The 21,582-nt window shown below is 42.1% G+C and overlaps 1 protein-coding gene across 9 annotated transcripts in view; it reads left to right on the top strand.

Annotated features, from left to right (window-relative positions):
* Positions 1 to 21,582, top strand: part of OGDHL (oxoglutarate dehydrogenase L) — a 72,857-nt gene that overhangs the window by 9,471 nt on the left and 41,804 nt on the right. For 5 of the 9 annotated variants that reach the window (XM_007478629.3, XM_007478626.3, XM_016432740.2 and 2 more), the window contains 3 exons: positions 863 to 995; positions 16,047 to 16,239; positions 19,893 to 20,093. In XM_007478629.3, the coding sequence (XP_007478691.1) occupies positions 16,048 to 16,239; positions 19,893 to 20,093 (393 nt within the window). In that variant the 5' untranslated portion in view covers positions 863 to 995; position 16,047. Of the gene's footprint in view, positions 1 to 862; positions 996 to 14,586; positions 14,740 to 16,046; positions 16,240 to 19,892; positions 20,094 to 21,582 lie in introns of those variants that run through there. The other 4 variants (XM_007478630.3, XM_007478631.3, XM_056800977.1 and 1 more) reach the window with 2 other exon arrangements.

Genomic DNA, 21,582 nt, shown 5'->3' with positions numbered 1-21,582 from the left:
ATTTTTCCATGGTTAGAAGAGCTTTTCTTTTCTTTCTTTTTTTAAATGACCCTTACCTTCCGTCTTGGAGTCAATACTGTGTATTGGCTCCAAGGCAGAAGAGTAGTAAGGGCTAGGCAGTGGGTCAAGTGACTTGCCCAGGGTCACACAGCTGGGAAGTGTCTGAGGCTAGATTTGAACCTAGGACCTCCCATCTCTAGGCCTGGCTCTCAAACCACTGAGCTACCCAGCTGCCCCCAAGGAAGAGCTTTTCTTGAAAAATGTGTTTGAGTACTGGTTGTGCCAGATGACTTCTGAAGCCCCTTCTGGTGCTTTGCCTAAGGCCATAAAGCCAATTAGCAACAGAGTCTGGGTCTTCTGATTCCAAGTCCAGAATTCTTCGCCCCCCTACATGGCTTGTGGTGCTCTTTTTGGCAGCCCACCCATAGAGCTTTTTGGTGTCCCTCCTATTGGTTGACTTTTTGTTTCTATGTTATCAGCCCAGCTGTTCTACAAGGACGACAGAGTCTCTGAAGGCTCATGTGGTACTAGACATGTGCACATCAAGTGCTTGATGAATGAATGGGAACGTCTATCAGGGAGCTGGTGCTGGAAGAGAGATGGCCACGTTGACCTCTATGAGAGTGTGTGTGTGTGCCTTGGGGTCATGAAACCTGAGCTTCAGGGCTGCTGGTGTTGAGGAAAAAGTCAGGAGGGTGCTTAGAAGGTACCAGAAGGGAAACACTTGGCACCAGGAGGTTCTGCAGCACAATGATTGCATGGCCTCCGTCCCGGGGTGTGCCCTGGCTCGTGCCCCAGTGACTCAGTCTCTTTCATCTCGGGTTCTGTGATTTACTTTGGCCTTTCCTTCCCTTTTGTCCAGACGTGCCATCCATTGCTATTGGGCTCTTGTCTTCCCCTGCATGAGAAGGCACTCCTGTCCATTCCCAGGGGATCCGGGACCCTGGACGCTGGCTCCACTGACCTCTGAGCATTTGACAAGTGCTCGACCTCGAGTAAGTAGAGAAGGCACAAAGGCCCCCGGCCCACCCTCTCCTGCCCCGTCCCCGGCCCTGTTAATCCCCTCAGCATTTGATTCTGTGCATCATCAGCCCTTTGGCTACAAGCCAGGTTTGTTCAGGAACGCTGGGTGGACACACACGTGTCTCAGTCAGAACCCACAGAACAAGCAAAGTCACGGGGAAGCAATTAACAGCTCAGAGCGTCTGAGCCAGAGGATAAACAGGGAGCACCCCAGAGAGAGGCGCCGGGAAAAAAACCCCAAGGAAAGCACCCGCGCAGGCGGACGTGCTAGCTAAGGGAGAAGCCAGCAGCAGCACCCAGCATCTTGGGTGCTTGTCCTTGGGATCCTGGGTAGTCTGACCCTTGTGCTTCACAGATGAGGAAGCTGAGGCACCAGTGGGGAGAGGGATTTGCCCAGAGGCATAAAGGTAGAAAGAAGCAGCTGATATCTGAACCCATTCATTCATTCATTCATTCATTCATTCATCCATCCGTTCATTCATTCATACATTCATTCATTATCTATTATGTACCAGACCTTGGGGTGCTGGGCCAGACTTCTGACTCCAAATCCAGTGGTTTTACCGCTGGACCACATTGGCTCTTATGCAGTTCTCCTTCTGCATAGTCTTATGACCAAAAACAAATAAGAAAAGATCTCTGTTCTTTAAAGGGCTAGTTTTTTTCAGGAAGGAGACAAATGGAAGTAGAACCAGGCTAAGGTAGGAAAGGAATGGAAATAAAGGAATAAAGGGAATCCTCTTCTCTGGAAGCAGCCACTTCCTAAGAGGCAGCTTGCCTTGCTTGGTAAATTCAGTAGAATGGAAGCTTCTTGAGGTCAGGGGATAGTTCACTTAAAAAAAACAAAACCCTATCCTTCTGTCTTGGAGTCAACATTGTGTATTGGCTCCAAGGCAGAAGAGCAGTAAGGGCTAGGCAATGGGGGTCAAGTGACTTGCTCAGGGTAACACAGCTGGGAAGTGTCTAAGGTAAAATTTGAACCTAGGACCTCCCGTCTCCAATAGTTTTCTTTTGTCTTTCTATCCTCAGCCCTGAATGCTCTGCCTGACATATAGTAGTTGCCTAATAAATACATGTGAGTCTGAACTTGTGCTTTTCTCCCAAAGCTGTCTCTCCTGTTGGGGCAGTGCAAGGACTACAACTGGGGCCTCCTTTCTCTGGGCTTACAGTATGTATCTTCTGCAGGTACTGTAGGAGGAATCCATTAATCAGGTCCCACTTTAGCTCATCTGCCGTGCACAGAGGTGGGGATCTCAGCATCTCCTACAGAATAAACAACATTTCAGAACACAGAGACGGCAAATCTTCCCAGGGGTGGCCGTGATCATTCTGGTATCAATCCAGAGACTGAAAGTATTATCTGTCTCTTAATTTACTGGCTATGCGACCCTGGGCAAGTTGGTTCTAGGTTCTGTGATCCTGGGAAAGGGGGATAAAGGGGTGCAGCATGGCAGACACGGAGCAGAGAGTGAGGAGTTTTGAACTAGGGCTGGGGCAGAGCTTATATATGAGAGAAGGGAATTCTAGATTCATCCATTCTGGCAGTTCTGTGTACATCCAGTATCTAGGACTGTCATTATTATTCTAGTTGGGAGCCCCAGTTCCTGACCTACACCCTAGGCAGTTCCTTCAGTTTACAGGAGCCTCAGAATAGTCCTGGGGCCCCTCCTCTAATGTAAGGTTCCATCTCCTGAGATGAGTTTTCCTTTATGTAACATCCATCCCTTCACTAGCTCTTGGCATTTTCTTCAGTGATGCTCACTCTGGTGCTGACGGGTGTCAGAAACTCTCCCCTTTGATCCTTTTTTCCTAGGGGTGGGGAGGGGAATGGCGGGTCATCGGTCTCTCCATCTCTGGGGTCATGGGCCCTCCCAGGATAGGGAAATGCAGAGTCAGCTCTGACTTCAGCCATCTAGAACCGCAGGGCTTATTTTTCCACCTAAATGTGTGGGGTTGTGCGAGGCGTACCAGCTCGTACAGTGGCAGAACCCCTTTAAAACCTGGAATTAGAAACTGCCCACACAATTCTAACGATTAATCCCGTGAGTCCCTGGAGGACCAAAGCCCGGGGCTGGGCAGAGCTGCTGACCAAATGGACATTCATCCTGCACCCACCACTGGGGTTGGCTTGGTAACAAATTGTAAACCGGGGCTAAAGGTCCCGGGAAGTCCGGCGTGGACTCCCAAAGGTGAGGACTTTCTTTTTTGTTAAGAGCACCCACCCATGAACTTCAGAGAGGATCCTCCAGGGCCAGTGTCTGAAAATGTCAGTAGAGATGAGCAAAATGTTGGCCGTTAACCCAAGTGGGAGCAGGACGATGGAGCGTCTACACGTGTGCGTTGGTGCAAGATGACTAAAACAATCAACCAGGAGTTGGTGACATCCTGGTGGCCAACTGCCCCATATTGTCGTCATCCTCAATGGATGTTTATTACTGTTTATTATTATTATTTCTTCAGAAGGGCTCTCCTCCTTACCTCAGGAGCTTGCCGGCCCCCTTTATAGGATGATGTCCATCTCAATCTTGGTAGCTGCCCTCCTCCTCCACGCGGTGACTTTATCTTCACTTTGTAGGCATCTTTTATTTACACAGAGTCTACGGATGTTTCCTCTAATACAATATTAGCATCTTAAAGGCTTGGGATGGTTTGATTTTTTTTTGTTTTTGTTTTTATATCTCCGAACTGTAGCATGCTGGAGGCCATTCTTAATGGATGCTTATTGATTCGTTGATTGGAAAATGAATGAGTCCCTTGAGGTTAGGGATTATAGATTATACAGTCTAAGTAGGGAGATGGGGCAGCATGTCCCCCATCCCTCCCCGTGTTTGAAGCAAGCATAGCCAGATGTGTAAATCCAATATCTAGGACTACACTATTCTACTTGGGAGCCGCACTTCCTGACCTAGCAGTTCCTTAAATTTATATGAGCCTCAGAAATAGTCCTGGGGCTATTTGTCCAGCTATAGCTAGACCTATAGTTGCTCTCCTAAATGTTCAAAGTTCACAAGAACAAAGAAAGCCCAGAAGTTCATTAGAAGTTCATGCCATCTGATCCTGTGACCCACTTTCTTTCCTTGTCCCTGCAGTCTACCAACCCAGGTCCTGTGTTTTTAATTTTTTTTTTAAAATCACCTGGCTGGAGAAAATCAGCAGACCAGATCTCCCACAGATTTTTGTTTCCTAGCCCTAACTGGGATCTTGACTGGACAGTAATCCTTTTGTTCTTCTTTTATTGACTCCTCCCTTTCACATTCTTGAGGGCAGACTGTTCCAGACCTTTCCCTCTGCCTCCCAATTCTGCTTCCATCCCCAGCAGAGTTTCCTCCACTGAGGGCCTCCCCTCTGACAGAAGACTGAGGCCATCCATCCTGAGCTGCCACTTCCCTGGAGGTCATCTAGAAAATGGACGGAGAGGAGGGATGAAGTTTGGATCAAATAGCCTTTAGGATCTCTTCCAGTTTTAGATCCTTAATTCTGTGACTTCAAGGGTCTTACAGTCCAATCCAGATGTGAACATGAATCTCCTCTGAAACACACGTGGCACGTAGGCATCTAGACTTTGCTCGAAGACTCCTGGGGTTCGAGACTCCAGTACTTCCCTTGGGCGACTCATTCCACTCTGGGACTGCTTTGATTGCTGGAGAATTCTTCCCATCAAACTTAAATTTTCCTCATTGTAACATTCACCCACTGTTCCTAGTTCTGCCTTCTTGAGCAAAGCAGAACAAATCTAATTAATCTTTTATATGACAGAATACCAGAAGGCATAGCTCTTGCGTCTACCTATGTCTTTTCTCCAAGCAAACATCACTTAATTCCTTTAACCATCCTTTATATGGCATAGTTTCCAGGACCCTCCACATCTTGGTTATCCTGCTCTGGACATTCTTTCACTTAACAGTATTTTCCCTAAAAGATGGTATCCTAAATTGGACACCGTTCTTTAAGTGTGTCTTAACTAGGGCAAAGTAAAGAGGATTCTCAATAATTAAATTTGCCTTAGCCTCTTTTGTGACTATGCCATTACTGTTCATTCTTATTGAGAACCTTCCTACCCCTCTCCCTACCCCCAACCAGGTCTTTTCTTCTTTCCCCATCTTATATTATATGGTTTATTTTTTCTTAACCCAAGTACAGGACCTTATATTGATCTCTACTGAGTTTCATTTTATTAAATTTGGCTTACTGTTATAGCCTGTTGAGATTTTTTGAATCCTGTCCATGTCATCCGGTTTGTTACTTTGAAGCTTTATGTCATCTGCAGATTTGATCAGCGTGCCATTTACATCTTCATCTGTCACTAATAAAAATAGCAAAGGGCCAAAGACAGATTGCTGAGGTTTTCTCCCACTGCTTTCTTCCAAGTTGACATGGCAGATAAGACCCCACTTAAATCTTGCCTAGACTTGCAGGAGTCTCCTACATTTTCTCCCTGTGTTCAGGACCCTTTACATTTCCACCATAGTAATTTTCTTAATGCATTACTGGGATCGGAGGATTCAAATAAATCTTCAGAGGGTTCCTATGGGTTAGATAAAAACAAAAAGGACCCTCATAGCCTGACTCCTTTCCAGTCTTATTTCATACTACTCCCCACATATTCTGAATTTCAGTAATTTTTAAAAAGCTTTTACAAAGGAGTATTTGCTGAGAAGATAATAGCAAGAATAGAAATTATGAACGTATCCCCCCAAACTATGGGCAAACAGTCTCAATCCCAATTTAGGAAAAGTGGGCTCAAACTTAAAACAATTGCAGCTCAGCTCATTTCTGAAAGTGGCCTCTGCAATGACCAGAGTTATTCCCTGACTCCTGGCATCTAGCGTCTTAGCTGCAGGGCGAGTCCAGTCCTGCACTGGACCTTGGTTGCTCCTTGTTTCTGCAGGCAAATCTGGCTCAGGTAGCTATAGATGGACCTATAGTTGCTCTCCTAAACGTTCAAAGTTCACAAGACCATTGCTTAGTTCATTCCATCTCTAACAAAATATCATCTAAGGTAGGAAGAAGAATGGTTCATCAGGGACAGAAACAACACAAGGGTCATGAGCTTGTGGCCTTATTTTTTTAACCTGAGTGGTGTGAGAGTCCCCCAGCAATAGCTGAACCAAGTCATTGTGGTTCCATGCTAGCTTTGGGATGAGAGAGAAACATAAGACCATCCCTATCCTCGAGACCCATTGGAGCTTATCTATCTCCATCACCATTGAGGAAAAAAGAGCCAATCTAAATTAAGCCACTAACAATTCCAAAATCTCATCCTTCATTTTGCTTCCATGTATTATATATTTTTAGTCATTTCAGTCATGTCTTCATGACCCCATTTGGACTTTTCTTGGCAAAGATATTGGAGTGATTTGTCATTTTCTTTTCTAGCTCATTAAAAAAAAAAACACTCTTACCTTCTGTCTTAGAACATATACTAAGTATTGGTTCCAAGGCAGAAGAGCAGTAAAGACTAGGCAAGTGGGATTAAGTGCCTTGCTTAGGGTCAAACAGCTAGGAAGTATCTGAGGTCAAATTTGAATCCAGGTCCTTCTGCCTCCAGGGTTGGTATTTCCACTGAGCCACTTAGTTGCCTCTTCAGGTCATTTTACAGATGAAGAAACCAAGGCAAACAAGGTTAAATGACTTGTCCAGCATCACCCAGCTAGTAAGTGTCTGAAGCTGGGATATTTGTGTATACTGTGTCCGATCTCTGGAATGAACTCTCTTCATGTTGCCAACTATTGTAGTTCCTTCTTCCCTTAACTCCCAGCTTGGGTATTATCTCATCTATGAAACCTTTTTTTGATCTCTCTCTCTCTCTCTCTCTCTCTCTCTCTCTCTCTCTCTCTCTCTCTCTCTCTCTCTCTCTCTCTCCTCCCTCTCTCCCTCCCCCTCCGAACGCCTCATTCCTTTTATTTTTCAATCACAGGTAGAAACAAATTTTTTAACAATTTCTGATCATTTGCAATCCAAATTCTCTCCCTCCTCTCCCTCTGGTATAGGTTATATTCCAGTGTTGTCATGCAATACAAATTTCCCTAGAGCTCTTTAAACTAAAGGAGATAAAATATTTCCCTATTATTATTGAAGTCTTGTTAGAATATTTCCATGGTGTCTTGCAAATCTATTTAAAAAAGCTTTAATCTGGAAAAGTAAGAGGAAGGAAGAAAGCTGGTGAAAATTCCCAGAAGTTGAAATATAGGCTGTCCCAAAAGTCTATTGTGGTTTTAATTTATTTTTTAAAATTCATTTGTTTAATTAATTAATTTAGAATATTTCCCCATGGTTACATAATTTATGTTCTTTCCTTCCTCTCTTCCTTCCCTCCTCCTGTAGTCAACAAGCTATTCCACTGGGTTTTACATGTGTCATTGATCAAGACCTATTTCCATATTATTGATAATTGCACTAGGGTGATCATTTAGAGTCTACATCCCCAGTCATATCCCCGTCAAAGCATGTGATCAAGCAGTTGTTTTTCTTCTGTGTTTCTACTCCCATTGTCCTTCCTTTGGATGTGGATAGTGTTCTTTCTCATGAGTCCCTCAGAATTGTCCTGGATCATTGCATTACTGCTAGTAGAGAAGTTCATTACATTTGTGCCACAGCGTATCAGTCTCTGTGTACATTGTTCTCCTGGTCCTGCTCCTTTCACTCTGCATCAATTCCTGGAGGTCATTTCAGTTCACGTGAAATTCCTCCAGTTCATTATTCCTTTGGGCACAATAGTATTCCATCACCAACATGTACCACAATTTGTTCAGCCATTCCCCAATTGAAGGGCATCCCCTCATTTTCCAATTTTTTGCTACCACCAAGAGTGTGGCTATGAATATTCTTTTTTTTAAAACCCTTACCTTCCGTCTTAGAATCAATACTGTATATTGTTTCCAAGGCAGAAGAGAGGTAAAGGCTAGGCAATGGGGGTTAAGTGACTTGCCCAGGGTCACATATGAATATTCTTGTACAAATTTTTTTCCTCTTTGGTGTATAAACCCAGTAGTGGTATGGCTGGATCAAAGGGCAGGCAATCTTTCAAAGCCCTTTGGGCATAGTTCCAAATTGACATCCAAAAAGGTTGGATCAATTCACAACTCCACCAGCAATGCATTCGTGACCCAATTTTGCCACATCCCCTCCAGCATTCATTACTTTCCTTTGCTATCATATTGGTAATCTGCCAGGTGTGAGGTGGTACCTCAGAGTTGTTTTGATTTGCATTTCTCTAATTATGAGAAATTTAGAACACTTTTCATGTGCTTATTGATAGTTTTGATTTTTTTTATCTGAAAATTGCCTATTCATATCCCTTGCCCATTTATCAATTGGGGAATGGCTTGATTTTTTGTAAAATTAATTTAGCTTTTTATAGATTTGAGAAATTAGGCCTTTGCCAGAGGTTTTTATTATAAAGATTTTTTACCAATTTGTTGCTTCTCTTCTAATTTTGGTTGCATTCATTTTGTTTGCACAAAATCTTTTTCGTTTAATGTAATCAGATTTATTCATTTTACATCTATTGCAATTTTTAGCCTTACTAGCCTGAAGTGATTTTGTCATCAGAGTGTACTACAGACCACAGTTGTGGACAGAAGGAGGAAATAGATGAGTTTGGGAAATAAAGCATTAGACCAGCACAATGATATCATATAGTTAGAGAAGATATGTGCTGAAGTTTTTTTCTGCCAAAGGCAGAGCAGGTAGTGATTTCTTAATATCCCTTAATGATAATTGTATATTTCAAAAAGTGAATTAAATGACAAGGAGGAGCAGCTAGGTAGCACAGTGGATAGAATGCCAAGCCTGGAGTTGGGAAGATCTGGGTTTAAATGTGACCTCAGATAATTAATTTCTAGCTGGGTGACTCCAGACAAATCACTTAACCCTAATTGCCTAGCCCTTGTCAGCTTCTGTTTTAGAATGGATACTAAGCAGAAGGTAAGGTTTTTTTAAAAAAAGAAGAAGGGAAAATCCTCTTGTTGATGTGATTTCTCATCAACAAGGAAAGAATGGTTCTTACGGTGGAAATAAATGATAGAAACCTGAAGGAATTCCTTAGAGTTTGCAGAACTACCTCTTATTATTTTTGTGGAAAAGCTGGAGAGGTATAGCCTAGCAAAAAGACAGCTAGATGGTTTTGGACCTGGTTGAATGATTGGAACCCAAGAGTCTCTCTTGCTCTTGGGTTTTGTGCTCTGACCTGTGTTGTCTGACATTTTTTCATCAGTGACTTGGATAGAGACAAAGATGGAGTCCTTAACAAATGACACAAAGCTAGGAGGGCGAGTCAGTGTACTGAATGGTAGAACCAGGATTCCAAAATATTTTGATAGGCTAGAACACTGGGCTGAATCTCATAAATTGACATACAGTTGGGATCAATGTAAAGCCTCAGAACTTGGGTACAAAAAATTGACTTCACAAATATAAGATGAAGGAAGTTATAGTTGGATAGCAATTAGTCTGAAAAAGGTCAGAGGGCTTTAGCAGACCACAATCTGAATCTGATTCAGCAGAATGACATGGCAGCTAAAAAAGTGAATATGGTCTTGGTCTGTATTAAAAAAGTCAAAGTTTTGAGGGGATAAAGGAGCGACCTGCCCTAGTCAGACTACATTTCTGGGCACCACATTTTAAGAAGGAATATAAGCTAGAGAATGTTTAGCAGAGGGGCAACCAGCATGGGGAAGGGACTCAAGTACATATTTTATATAAGGACTAGTTGAACTTTGAATGTTAAAGAAGACTTGGGACATTTAAGTATCTGAAAGGCTGTCATGTGAAATTAGATTTGTTGTCCTTAGCCCCTCCTAAGATCAATTGGAAAGAAGTTGCAAAGAGATAAATTTAGGTGCAGCATAAGGAAGAGCTTACTTTAAAATTTGTGTTTATTTTATTACTTTGTACTTAACAAATTATAAGTAGGCATTTTGAGGGCAAGGACTGACTTTGCCTCTTTTTTTTATTTCCAACACTTAACATGGCTGGTACATAGTAGGTGCTTAATAAATGTTTGTTGATTAATTGGTCAATTAACATGAGAATTTCTATTTACCAAGAATAAAAAAAGGAGATTTAATATGAAAATTTGAATCTCTACCATAAACAGCTTACATTTTTCAAAAAGTATTTAATAAATTCAGTGTGCTAATTTCAGAACAGTCTTTCTTGTTGATATGCCCTTCTGAAGCCCCTTCCATTGTCGTCTGTATTTTTCCTTCCTTCCTTCCTTCCTTCCTTCCTTCCTTCCTTCCTTCCTTCCTTCCTTCCTTCCTTCCTTCCTTCCTTCCTTCCTTCCTTCCTTCCTTTCTTCCTTCCTTCCTTCCTTCCTTCCTTCCTTCCTTCCTTCCTTCCTTCCTTCCTTCCTTCCTTCCTTCCTTCCTTCCTTCCTTTCTTCCTTCCTTCCTTCCTTCCTTCCTTCCTTCCTTCCTTCCTTCCTTCCTTCCTTCCTTCCTTCCTTCCTTCCTTCCTTCCTTCCTTCCTTCCTCTCTTCCCCCCCCCTTCCCTTTCTTCCTCCTTACTTTCTTAGTATTAATTCTAAGACAAAAGAACAGTAAGGGCTAAGCAATTGGAGTTAATTAAGTGATTTGTCCAGGGTCACATAGCTAGGAAATATTTGAGGCTAGATTTGAACCCATGTCCTCCTGACTCCAGGCCTGGCTCTTTATCCACTGTGCTAGCTAAATGTCTCTCCTAATCACTTTCAATAACTCCCTTCTCCCCAAATCCCTATCCCAAATGAAAAAAAAAATTACAAAACAACAACAAAAACTCCTTCCTTGTATTAAATAAATTTCAGTAAAAACAAATCCATACACATCAGCCATGTCTGAAAATGAATTTCAGATTCAGTATTCCATATCCATCATCTGTCAGCAGGAGGTGGGTAACATGCTTCCTTGTGGGTCCTCTAGAGTCAAGGTTTGTTATTGCATCAATCGAATTCTTTCATCTTTTAAAATAGGAAAATTTTGCTAACAATTAGAGTGATGTCAAGTTGGGATGGGTTGCCTCAGGCAGTATAGCAGATTCCCCCCTCAATGGAAAGCTTCAGCCTTCTAGAAGCAGGATAACCCACTTGTTGAGTGTGTTATAGTATTCTTATTTTTTTCAATGAACAAGATTTTTTTTTATCTATCTCCCACTTGTGTCCCACCCAATAAAAAGAATGTTAAATTTTTTTTAGTGAAATTTATTTCCAGGTTATCTCTGCTCCTCTTTCCTCATCTTACACCATAGAAGGTGTCACCCGGGGGCAGCTGGGTAGCTCAGTGGATTGAGAGCCAGGCCTAGAGATGGGAGGTCTTGAGTTCAAATCTGGCCTCAGACACTGCCCAGCTGTGTGACCCTGGGGAAGTCACTTAACCCTCATAGCCTAGCCCTTATCACTCTTCTGCCTTAGAACCAATACACAGTATTGATTCCAAGATGGAAGGTAAGGGTTTTAAAAAAGAAAGTGTCACCTGACCAAAAAAAATATATTTATATTATGTATATAATATATATCTTTTGTGTTTCAATTTATCAGTCATCCCCTGGAGGTAGACATTCACAAGTTATTCTTTAAATATTAATTTTGTATCTGTTTCTATGCTCCCTTGGTTCTACTGGTTTCACTCTTCATTAAGAGATCTGTATTCATCCCATCCATATCCTATGCCCCCTAATTCTGTTGTTGTTATTGTGGTCATTCAGCTGTGTCTGATTCTTTGTAACCCCAATTTTTTAAAATTAGCCAGTTCATTATTTCTTAGAGCACAGTAGTATTCCATCACCTCCACATATCATAATTTGTTCAGCCATTCTCCAATTGATGGACATTTCCTTGGTTTCCAATTCTTTGCCACCACAAAGAAAGCTACTATTTTTTTGGAACATATATGGAACCTTTTCCCCTGATCTCCTTGGAGGGTGTTTCTTTTTCAAATATGGCTTGTACTAGATGATTTCTGAATTCCCTTCCAACTTGGATGGGCAGCTAGGTGGCACAGTGGATAGAATGCTGACCCTGAAGTCAGGAAGACTTATCTTCCTGAGTTCAAATCTAGCCTCACACCCTTACTCTAGCTGTGTCACCCTGGGCACATCACCTAACATGCTTGCCTCAGTTTCCTCATGTGTAAAATGAGCTGGAGATGGAAATGGCAAACCATTGGAGTAGAAGAAGGAAATGGCAAAATACTCCAGTATCTTTGCCAAGAAAACCCCCCAAAGGGGAGTTACAAAGAATCAGATACAACTGAACAACAACAGAATTAGATGGGATATGTTGGGATTACTACAAATCATTTAATCAATCAACATCAATCAGTCGAAGTACTACTACAGAAATGAGATTATGTAGTTTTCTTTGGGGGACAATCATCTCAGTTTGACAGGAGTGAAATTTTTTTAAAGATAATTTGGCTGAACCCTGAAGTGTTGGTTTTGTTAGTGGGGGTTCTGTTTCCAATAAGGTCAGAATGAGGGAATATAATAATAGATTCATACTATATCATGAAGGATTTTGGCTGATGTATAGGAAAGTATTTTATGGTGGCTCCCAGACTCAGAGAATCATTGATTTAGAGCTTGAAGGAGAGAGTAGGCAATGGAAGAAGGCCCAAGGGGAGAGAACATATTCTTGTCATCTTGTAGCCTTTAAAAATATAAGAAAGAATCTCAGTTGTCTGAGGTGGTTGAAAAGATGGATGGGATGACATTTCCAAGGTCCTTTGTGTTTTCTAAAAGTCTAGAATAACAACTTGAAATAATATTTATAAAACTCTTAGAACTGTGCTAAGAATATGCACATGGTAGGTGCCATATAAATCTTAGCTTTCATTGTCATCATGCCCACTCCCAAAGATAGTTGAGACAGGTTTGGGGCCCTGATAATAGCTATGGCTGCCATTTATATCCTGCCTCTGGCACTTTTTTAATGTTAGGGAAAAAATCACTTATTCAATGGTCTTTTATTTTTTAAATGATATTTTATCTTCCCAATTACTTGTAATGACTTTCAACATGCATTTTTCTCCCTCTCTCCCCCTTCTTGGATATATGGATTATACCTGTATTATCATGCAAAACATACTTCCATATTGGTCATTGTTGTAAGAGGATACTCATATAAAACCAAACCCTCAAATAAAAGCATCATCTGACATGAAAAACAGTATACTTTGATCTGTATTCCAACTCTCATAGTTCTTTCTCTGGAGGTGAATAACATTCTTTGTCCTAAATCCCTCAGAATTGTCTTGGGTCATTGTATCACTGAGAGTATCCTCACTGATCATTCCACAATATTCCCATTACTGTGTATAATGTTCTCCTGGCTCTACTTATTTTATAGCTCTGTACCAGTTCCCACAGACCTTTCCAGCTTTTTCTGAAATCATCTTGCTCATCATTTCTTATAGCTCAATAGTATTCCATCACCATCATATACCACAATTTGTTCAACCATTCCCCAATTGATAGACATCCTCATCATTTCCAATTATTTGCCACCACAAAAAGAGCTGCTATAAATATTTTTGTATGAGTAGGTCCTTTCCCCTTTTTTATGACATCTTTGGTATTTAAACCTAGTAGCATATTACAGGATCAAAGGGTATGCACAGTTTTAAAGCCCTTTGGAAATGGTTCCAAAAAGCCCTCCAGAATAGTTGGATTGATTCACAATTCCACCAAAAATGTATGAGTGTCCCAGTTTTGCCATATTCCCTCCCACTTTTATCATTTTCCTTTATGTTATATTGGCCAATCTGAGAGGTGTGTGTAGTACCTCAGAGTTGTTTTAATTTGCATTTCTCTAGTCAAGAGTGATTTAGAACATTTTTTATATAATTATTGATAGCTTTGATTTCTTCATCTGGGAACTGCTTGTTCATATTCTCCTTTGACCATTTGTCAATTGGGGAATGAACTGTATTCTTATGAATTTGACTTAGTTCTCTATAAATTTGAGAAATGAGTCTTATCAGAGAAATTTGTTATAGAAATTTCCCCCAATTTGTTGTTTCCCTTCTAAACTTGGTTATGCTGGCTTTGTTTGCATAAAACCTTTAAAATTTAATATAATCAAATTTATTCATTTTATATCTTGTAATGTTCCCTCTCTCTCTTATTTTGTCACAAATTCTTCCCTTCACCATAGATCTTCCAGGTAGGCTATTTTGTGTTCCTCTAATTTGCTTATAGTATCACTCTTTATGACCCCATGTCTTTATGGTCCATTTTGACCTTACTTTGGTATAGGGTATGAAATATTGGTCTGCATCTAGTTCTCCTTAAAACAATTTTTCCTTGTGTGACCACCTTGGGCAAGATACTTTGCCTCTCTGGGTTTTAGTTTCCTTATTTGTTAAATGAAGGACATTGACTCAGTGGCCTCTGAAATCCTTTCCTTGTCCACATCTGTGGTCCTATCATACAAATACCTGTCTAGGCCCTCTTCTCTTTTTGTTCTGTGTCATCATGCCTCTTGGTGATCTCATCAGTATCTCTGGGTTAGATCATTGTATCTGTGTGGTGTAGCTCACATATCCTGCCTGGTCTCTCCCAGTCCTACAACATCGACTGTCTTTTAGATATCCAAAATGGACTCTCTGTAGATATCTTGAATTCAACAAATATATCCCAAACAGAAGTGACGTCTCCTCTTTCCCCCTCCCAAAGCCCACCCTTCTGCAGAATTTCCCTATGACAATGGAGGCCATTGTCATCCTTCCAGTCCCCCAGGTTGGTTACCTTGTTGGTGTCATCCTCAATTCTAACCCAGCCCCAAATCTTATTTTTACCTTCACAACATCTCTGGTATGCATTTTCTCTTCACTCACCCAGCCTCCATTCTAATTAAAGCCCTTATTACCTCTCTTTGTTAGCCTTCTAATTGGCCTCCTGCTTCAACTCTCTCCCTATATTAATACACTTTGACACTTAGCCACCAAAGTGATGTTCACTTTTTAAAAAAAAAAGTGTATTTATTTAATTAAACAGTTTCCAATTTAAAGCTATTTTCCTAAAGTGTAAGTCTACCCATGTCATTCCCCTCCTCAGTAAATTCCAGTGGCTCCCTTTTCCCCAGTACCAAATATAAATAAGTATAAAGTCCCTTGGTTTGGCGTGGAAAGAAAGATCTTCCTAACCTGGCCCCTCCCTCCCTTCTGTTTTCTTACTTTCCTCCTTTCCACACATTCAGTGATCAGTGTGCCATTCCTCCATTTGATGGCAGCTCCCATCACGGACAGTTCCCTGTCTCAGGTCTCCATGCTTGGAATGTTCTGTGCTTTCTACTGACTTGGTTTCTGTCAAGGCTCAGCTCAACTTCCCCTAATGCACGAGACCTTTCCCATTCTCCCCAGTTGTATTTAATGGCCTTGCATATATTCATAGTGATTGCTTTCGTGCTTGTGTTGTATGTATGTACAACACTTTTCATTTACTAGCTGTGTGACCTTGGGCAAGTCATGTAATACTGCTTGCCTCAGTTTCCTCATCTGTACAAAATGAGCTGGAGAAGGAAATGAAAAACCAATCTAGTATCTTTGCCAAGAACTCCTTAGTGGGGTCACAAAGAGAGGAATATGATTGAAAAATGACTGAACAACAACAAATGTATGTGTATGTATACTCGTTTCTCCCCGTGGAATGTTAGCATCTTGTGTGTAGGGACCATTTCCTTCTTTTTTCTGGTATTCCTAGTAAATGGCACATTGTAGGCTCTTAGCAAACACTTATCATTTCATCATACAATCCAGTGGGAAAGGTAGGACAAGCCTGACTTTCCCTATTTTACAGAGGAGGAACCTAAAGCGGGAAAGGTAAAGGGATTTGTCTCGAGCCACGTAGCAAATGGATATCCGAGGAGGGATTTGAACCCCCACTCTGTATCGTACCCTTTTCTGAAATCCAGAGCTAGCCAAAGAGGCAGGTATTCACTAAATATGTATTGAATTTGTTGACGGAAGTTACTGATTCAGTGCCAGGATGTTCAATGCCCAGGCTACGGGGTGGCTGAATTCTTACGGTTCTTTTCTTGTTCCCAGGATGAATCAGCTGAAGGTCCTGGCTGTTAGGCTTCGACCTCAGGCCACCCAGCTTCTGGCAAAGCTCAATGTCCCACAGCTGAGCCAACGAGGTCTCTCCTCCGGACCACCTGAGGCCTTCCCAAGTGGTAGCACCAGCTATGTGGAGGAAATGTACTTTGCATGGCTGGAAAACCCACAGAGTGTCCACAAGGTTGGTGAACCCCCAAACCCCTGGAAATGCAGCCTGCTAGCTCTCCCTTCCCCTCCAGGGGAGGTGTTAGGGTTTTATTGGAAGAGGGCCTGGTGTGGGGTGGTGGTCTTGGCATTCCTGGGAGTGCACCTCTCTTCTCAGAGAATCATGCCACTAAGGTGTTGGTGGAACCTCTGGATTCTAGCCCGCTTCTGCCAATGACTTACCCTGTGACCTGTGATTTGTTTAATTTCTCTGGGCCTTGGCTGACTCTATTTTGTAAAGAATCCTATTGGGTCCCAAGCCTGTTACAAACTCTCTCCAGTTTAGAGCAACAAGGAGTTTGTTAAAGGGTTTTCTGTAAGCCTGTCCTTTGCATTAGGCAGAGTAGGTCTTTGATCGTCCCATACAGTGATTCAAGGGGAGCCTCCTTGCCTCAGAAAATTTCCCTCACTTTTTTGTTAGTTATAGGCCTGAAATCTTTATTGCTAGAGTTTTGAACAACTGCACATTCCAGTTGCACCACTTAAAAGCGGGGTGAATTTGAGCAAGTCTTCTCATCTCATCTGTAGAATTTGGGGTCTCCTTCAGCTCCAAATCCTATGATAATGTGATGGCAGCCTCCTGAGGTTTTGAGGCAAGAATTCTTGGTTTAGGACCCACCAAAGAAGTCGGCTTTGATTTATGAAAGTGGCTGGTCCTAACCTAGGACCACCATTGTTGTAAATTCTGTAAAGGTCATGAGTGTCTGTATCATCTGTTCCATTTCCATTTTATGTCCTCCTACCAAGTTCATGTCTGAATTTATAATCAGAGGGAGGGCTCCAGGATGAGCTCTCAAATAAATATCCTGGAAAAGTACTTTTAAAATTGTGCAGCAAAAGCTCCACATGTCAAAACAATTTTTCAACATTCATTAAAATTTTTTTTGAGTTCTAAATACTCTCCTTCCCTCCTACCCTTTTCTGCTTCCCCTTTCTGAGATGGTAAGCAGTCTGATGTAGATTTTACATGTACAATCATGAAAAACATTTTTGTTGGGGATCTATTTAAAAATAAACAAAAACATTAAAGCCTCTAAGACAAATCAAGGCAGGCAGATATAATCCTAGGAAGAAGAAAAACTATCATTCTTGATTAGCTCTATTTTTTGTCAGTTCCTCCCATCATCTCTAAGATGGAAAGATAGCATGGGTTGTACTTCCCTTGTTACAATTGAAGCTCTGACTCAGGAAAATGCTATTTAGAAGGAGTTATATTTAGCAAGCTAGAAAGTATTGGGAGGCAAAGTAGGCAACCCATTCAGGACGTATTTCATGAGGGAGGAGTATGCGTGGGTATGTATGTATGTGTGTGTGTGTGACAGTCAGACACAGAGAGATAGACAGGCTGAATAGAGGGAGGGATGTCACCCAGTGGACATTACCTTCCAAGATCTAGACTGAGATCTTTTCTTCATTCCCTCCTGTTTTGTTCTCACTCTTCTCCATATGTGACATCCCATTTCCTATCTCCATACCTTTGAATGTCCTCCATGCCTGGAATGCACTCCCTCCTTGCCTCCGCTCTTAGACTTCCTAATTTCTTTCAAAACTTGGCTCAGTTGTCATTTCCTTCATAAGGAGACTTTGATGCTACTCCTAAAATACTTAGATCTCGCGGTCTCTCTGTCTCTGCCGCTCACAATCTTATTTCCCTAAGATTTAATAACTTAAAGCTTCACTAATATTTTTAGTATATTGGTATATTAGAGCAATTAAACAAAGGGTTACATGAGGTCCAAGGGGAAAGGTGGTCAGAGAAATCAGAGAAAGGTTTCTAGAGAGAGCAGCCTTTGAATTTGGCATTCAGGGGGAGGAAGGAGTTCAAAAGATAAGGATGAAGCATCAAGAGTATCCTGGACCTAAGAAACAACATTGGGAGCTAGAGAGCACAGGGAACTTTGGGCAGGGGGACAGATGTGGGAGAGCTTCATGCTAAAACAAAGCCTCATCTTTGTAATTCCATTAACCTTTTCTTGGTGCTCTCTGGCTATAAATCATAGGATTGTACAGTTGCTGGAGAATTGGAATTGAGGATTGCCAGAAGTTTAGTGGCTAAGGTGCATGGTGGTTATGAGTAATGGCACATTATGAAACATAATGAACAAAGTATAATGGAAAAGATGCACCATAAAAAGGATATTATCAAAGGTGATGGGCTGGGCACTAGCTGAGAGTGGGCAGTCCCTTGTGACAGCCTTGGAGATCTATTGGTCGCCTTGCCCATTAGGCAAGAGCAAGGCAGGTGGCCAGCCCTTTGCATCGGTGCTCTTTGGTGAACTTATTGAAGGATGTGGGCCAGGCTCACATAAGATGGGCAGGTGTGGGTGGATGGTGGATCATCAACCTCATTGGAGAGAATAACCACCCTGATGAAACCAAACATCTAATGAAAATAGAATCATGTGGAAGATGAATTAGATTTTGGTGGCTTGGACTCAAAGGGCAGAATTTAGAGCAGTGGGTGGAAGCTGCAGAGGGGCAAATGTAGGCTTGATGTCATGAATAGAATATTAACAATTGGGGCTGCTCTGAAAGACTCTTCCTCACTAGAGATTCTTAAAGACCAGACGGCCACATATTATTGGACATGATGAAAAAGGGATTCTTGTTCAGTTGTGGGTTGGATTGTCTGATCTTGGGAGATCCCTTTCAGCCCAGGCTCAGCCTTTCTGATGAATGTCAATTAAGGCAAGAAAGTAGACGAATGCTTGATTGTGCCAACCGTCCATTAGGAGTCTTTCCAAGGACTCTCCCCCTTTATCTGAGATGTATATGGTAAAATCTGTTGTGACTAGCACATGGCCTAAGATATCTTCTAGCTGTAAGTCTTGAGGGGTGTTTATAAGCCTCACATATACTCATTTGATGACATAAAAATTTGATGAGTTAAGGCCCTGGAATGTGTAGGCCTGGAACAATATGATTTTCTTGAAGTTGTCCAGGTTTTTAGGGGCTCCTTTAAGCCTTTTCTATTCTGCTCCCAATTCTCTGAACTTTTCCATCATGTCTTCTCTCACCTTGGAAGACCCCTCTGCCCTTGTGGTCTCCACCTCCCATTGGTGAGTTCCTCTTGGAACCTCCATTTTGGGAAAGTGCTCAGGATAGCCGTGCTTGTGCTCATTTACTACTAAGATCTGGTATGGTAAAATGTTTATTGCCTTGACTTCTCTACCTCCTGATGTGAGCACTACATTTACCATTTTCCAGCTAGATAAGATAAGACCTAGGAAGCTAAATAGCTCTTCCAGGGCCACACAGCATGTTCATGAAGGAAGCAAAATGAGACTCTGGGTCTCTTGTCTCTGGTGAGCTTTCTAGGCACCCCCTGTCTGTTTTTCATTGGCCCTCAGAGCCTCCTTGGGACCTTGTGGCTGGGGCAATGTCCAGAATCATGGTTGGGGTTGAAATGGCTGCTTTTTCCACCTCTAAGAGCCCCTTAAGCCTTCTTTGCCAATCCCTGTGTGGCAAATGATGACCTTTTGCCAGGCCCTCTTGTGGCTTCCCAATTGTCCATTTAGGACCCTTAGCTTTAGGGTGCTGTTAAGTGCTATTTATTATTATTGCTAATATTAACAGTGCTGTCATCATCATTATTGCCTGTCTGCCCTGTTTCCCCACTTTTACCTCCAGTCCTGGGATACCTTTTTTCGGACTGCCAGCGTGGGAGCAGCCCCAGGCCATGCCCAGCCAGGGTCCCCATCCCCTAGAGCAGAAAGCCATACGGACAGGGCTGCCATCCAAGAGGCCCCTGGACATACGAAGAGCCAGGCCATGGCAGATAAGCTGGTGGAAGATCATTTGGCTGTACAGTCGCTGATCAGGGCTTATCAGGTAAGAGCATTTGGATGAAAAGAGAACATGTATTTGTGGGGGAAGAGTTGGGGAGAAGAGCCATTGATCTGATGGGGAAAACATAGCCTCTACTTTTAGAGAAATCGGGAAGGGGGAAGAACTCAAGCCCCAGCCTAGGTATCTCCTACTGCCTGGCAGCTAACCACTGCCATCATTGGGTGGGGCAGTGCCATGGGATGGGAAGGGCAGTCATGGGACTTGGCAGACAGAAGACCTGGTTTGCCGCTTCACTATGTGGCCATGGAAACCTTAAACTCTCTGAGCTGCTGTTTCCTCATCTGTAAAATGAGGATCCAAACATCTGTACTATCTACAAATATTCTGGGAGTTTTTTGCAAGCAGAGAATCCATGATTGCAGCATCATTTCTAGTATCTGTGAGGACAGGTGATTCCCTTTCCCAGACTAGAATCAGAACTTTAGAGCCAGGAGGAAAATTCAAGTTTATCTGCTCTCCGGCTCTTGAATTTTACAAATGAAGAAAATGGAGTCCACAGAGGGGAATTGGACTTCTCCAAGGTCCCACCACCATCAAGTGCAAAGCTGAACCTAAAGCTTGTATCCTCTGATTCTGAAGGCTAATGCCCTTTCTACATGCCATATAATTCCCACCATACTTCATTGCCTTGGTTTTCATTTCTGAAAATCAAATCAGCTCATGGTGTGAAGAGATGGTCTGGGAATCCTGGGTGATAGAGCAAACCATCTCAGAATTAAATTTTTGTAGTGGATAACCTTTCTCCAGAATTAAATATATTGAGATCCCTTCCTTACAGGAAGGGAAACAATCCTAATGTGACTATATCTAGGCCCTTTGGTCCAAAAACAGTTCTGTTGCTCCTTGCAAAGTTGTATACAAATTGGATTTTTGTGACTGAAGTATTGTAAATGCATTGGACGGTGGGGCAGGGAGGGTGGGGATTAGCATTTTTAAAGGAGCCCTATAGCCATTTCTTTTTTGTAAAATAGAATCCTTTTGGTAAGGCTCCTCATTCATTTGGGAGTTTTGATTTGTGGAGTGGACGGAGGGAGCAGGGCGGAGAATCTCATTTGGATTAAAATGTTGAATAATTTCTCGCATTCTTGGTCCTGACCAAACATGGCTAATTGTAAAGATGCTCTGTGGGACTGACAAGGTAATGAGCTTAATCATGTTTGAACTTTCTAGTAATTAGTAACCGTCAAGATTGCATCATTTCATCATGGAAACTTGTCTGTTGGAAGGAGTGTAGAGACAAAATGCATGTGGGAGGAGTGGTGATTTGAGGTGGCTGGAGGAAGGAAGGGTGATGATTAGGTGACGTAAAAAGCACCATAATGTCATCCAATTAGCAAATAACAACTGGTGACGAGAGAGGCTTTAATTGTTGATTCCCAAGGAGTGTTTTCACAGTTTAGTTTGATTCAGCAGTATTTATTAAAATGTTGGCTGTGTTCAAGGTCCTGTTAGGTTAGGTGCTAAGGATAAT

The sequence above is a fragment of the Monodelphis domestica genome, chromosome 1, assembly GCF_027887165.1.
Source record: "Monodelphis domestica isolate mMonDom1 chromosome 1, mMonDom1.pri, whole genome shotgun sequence".
NCBI lineage: Eukaryota > Metazoa > Chordata > Mammalia > Didelphimorphia > Didelphidae > Monodelphis > Monodelphis domestica.
The sequence above is the reverse complement of the archived record's forward strand: the minus strand, read 5'-3'. Positions and strand labels throughout refer to the sequence as shown.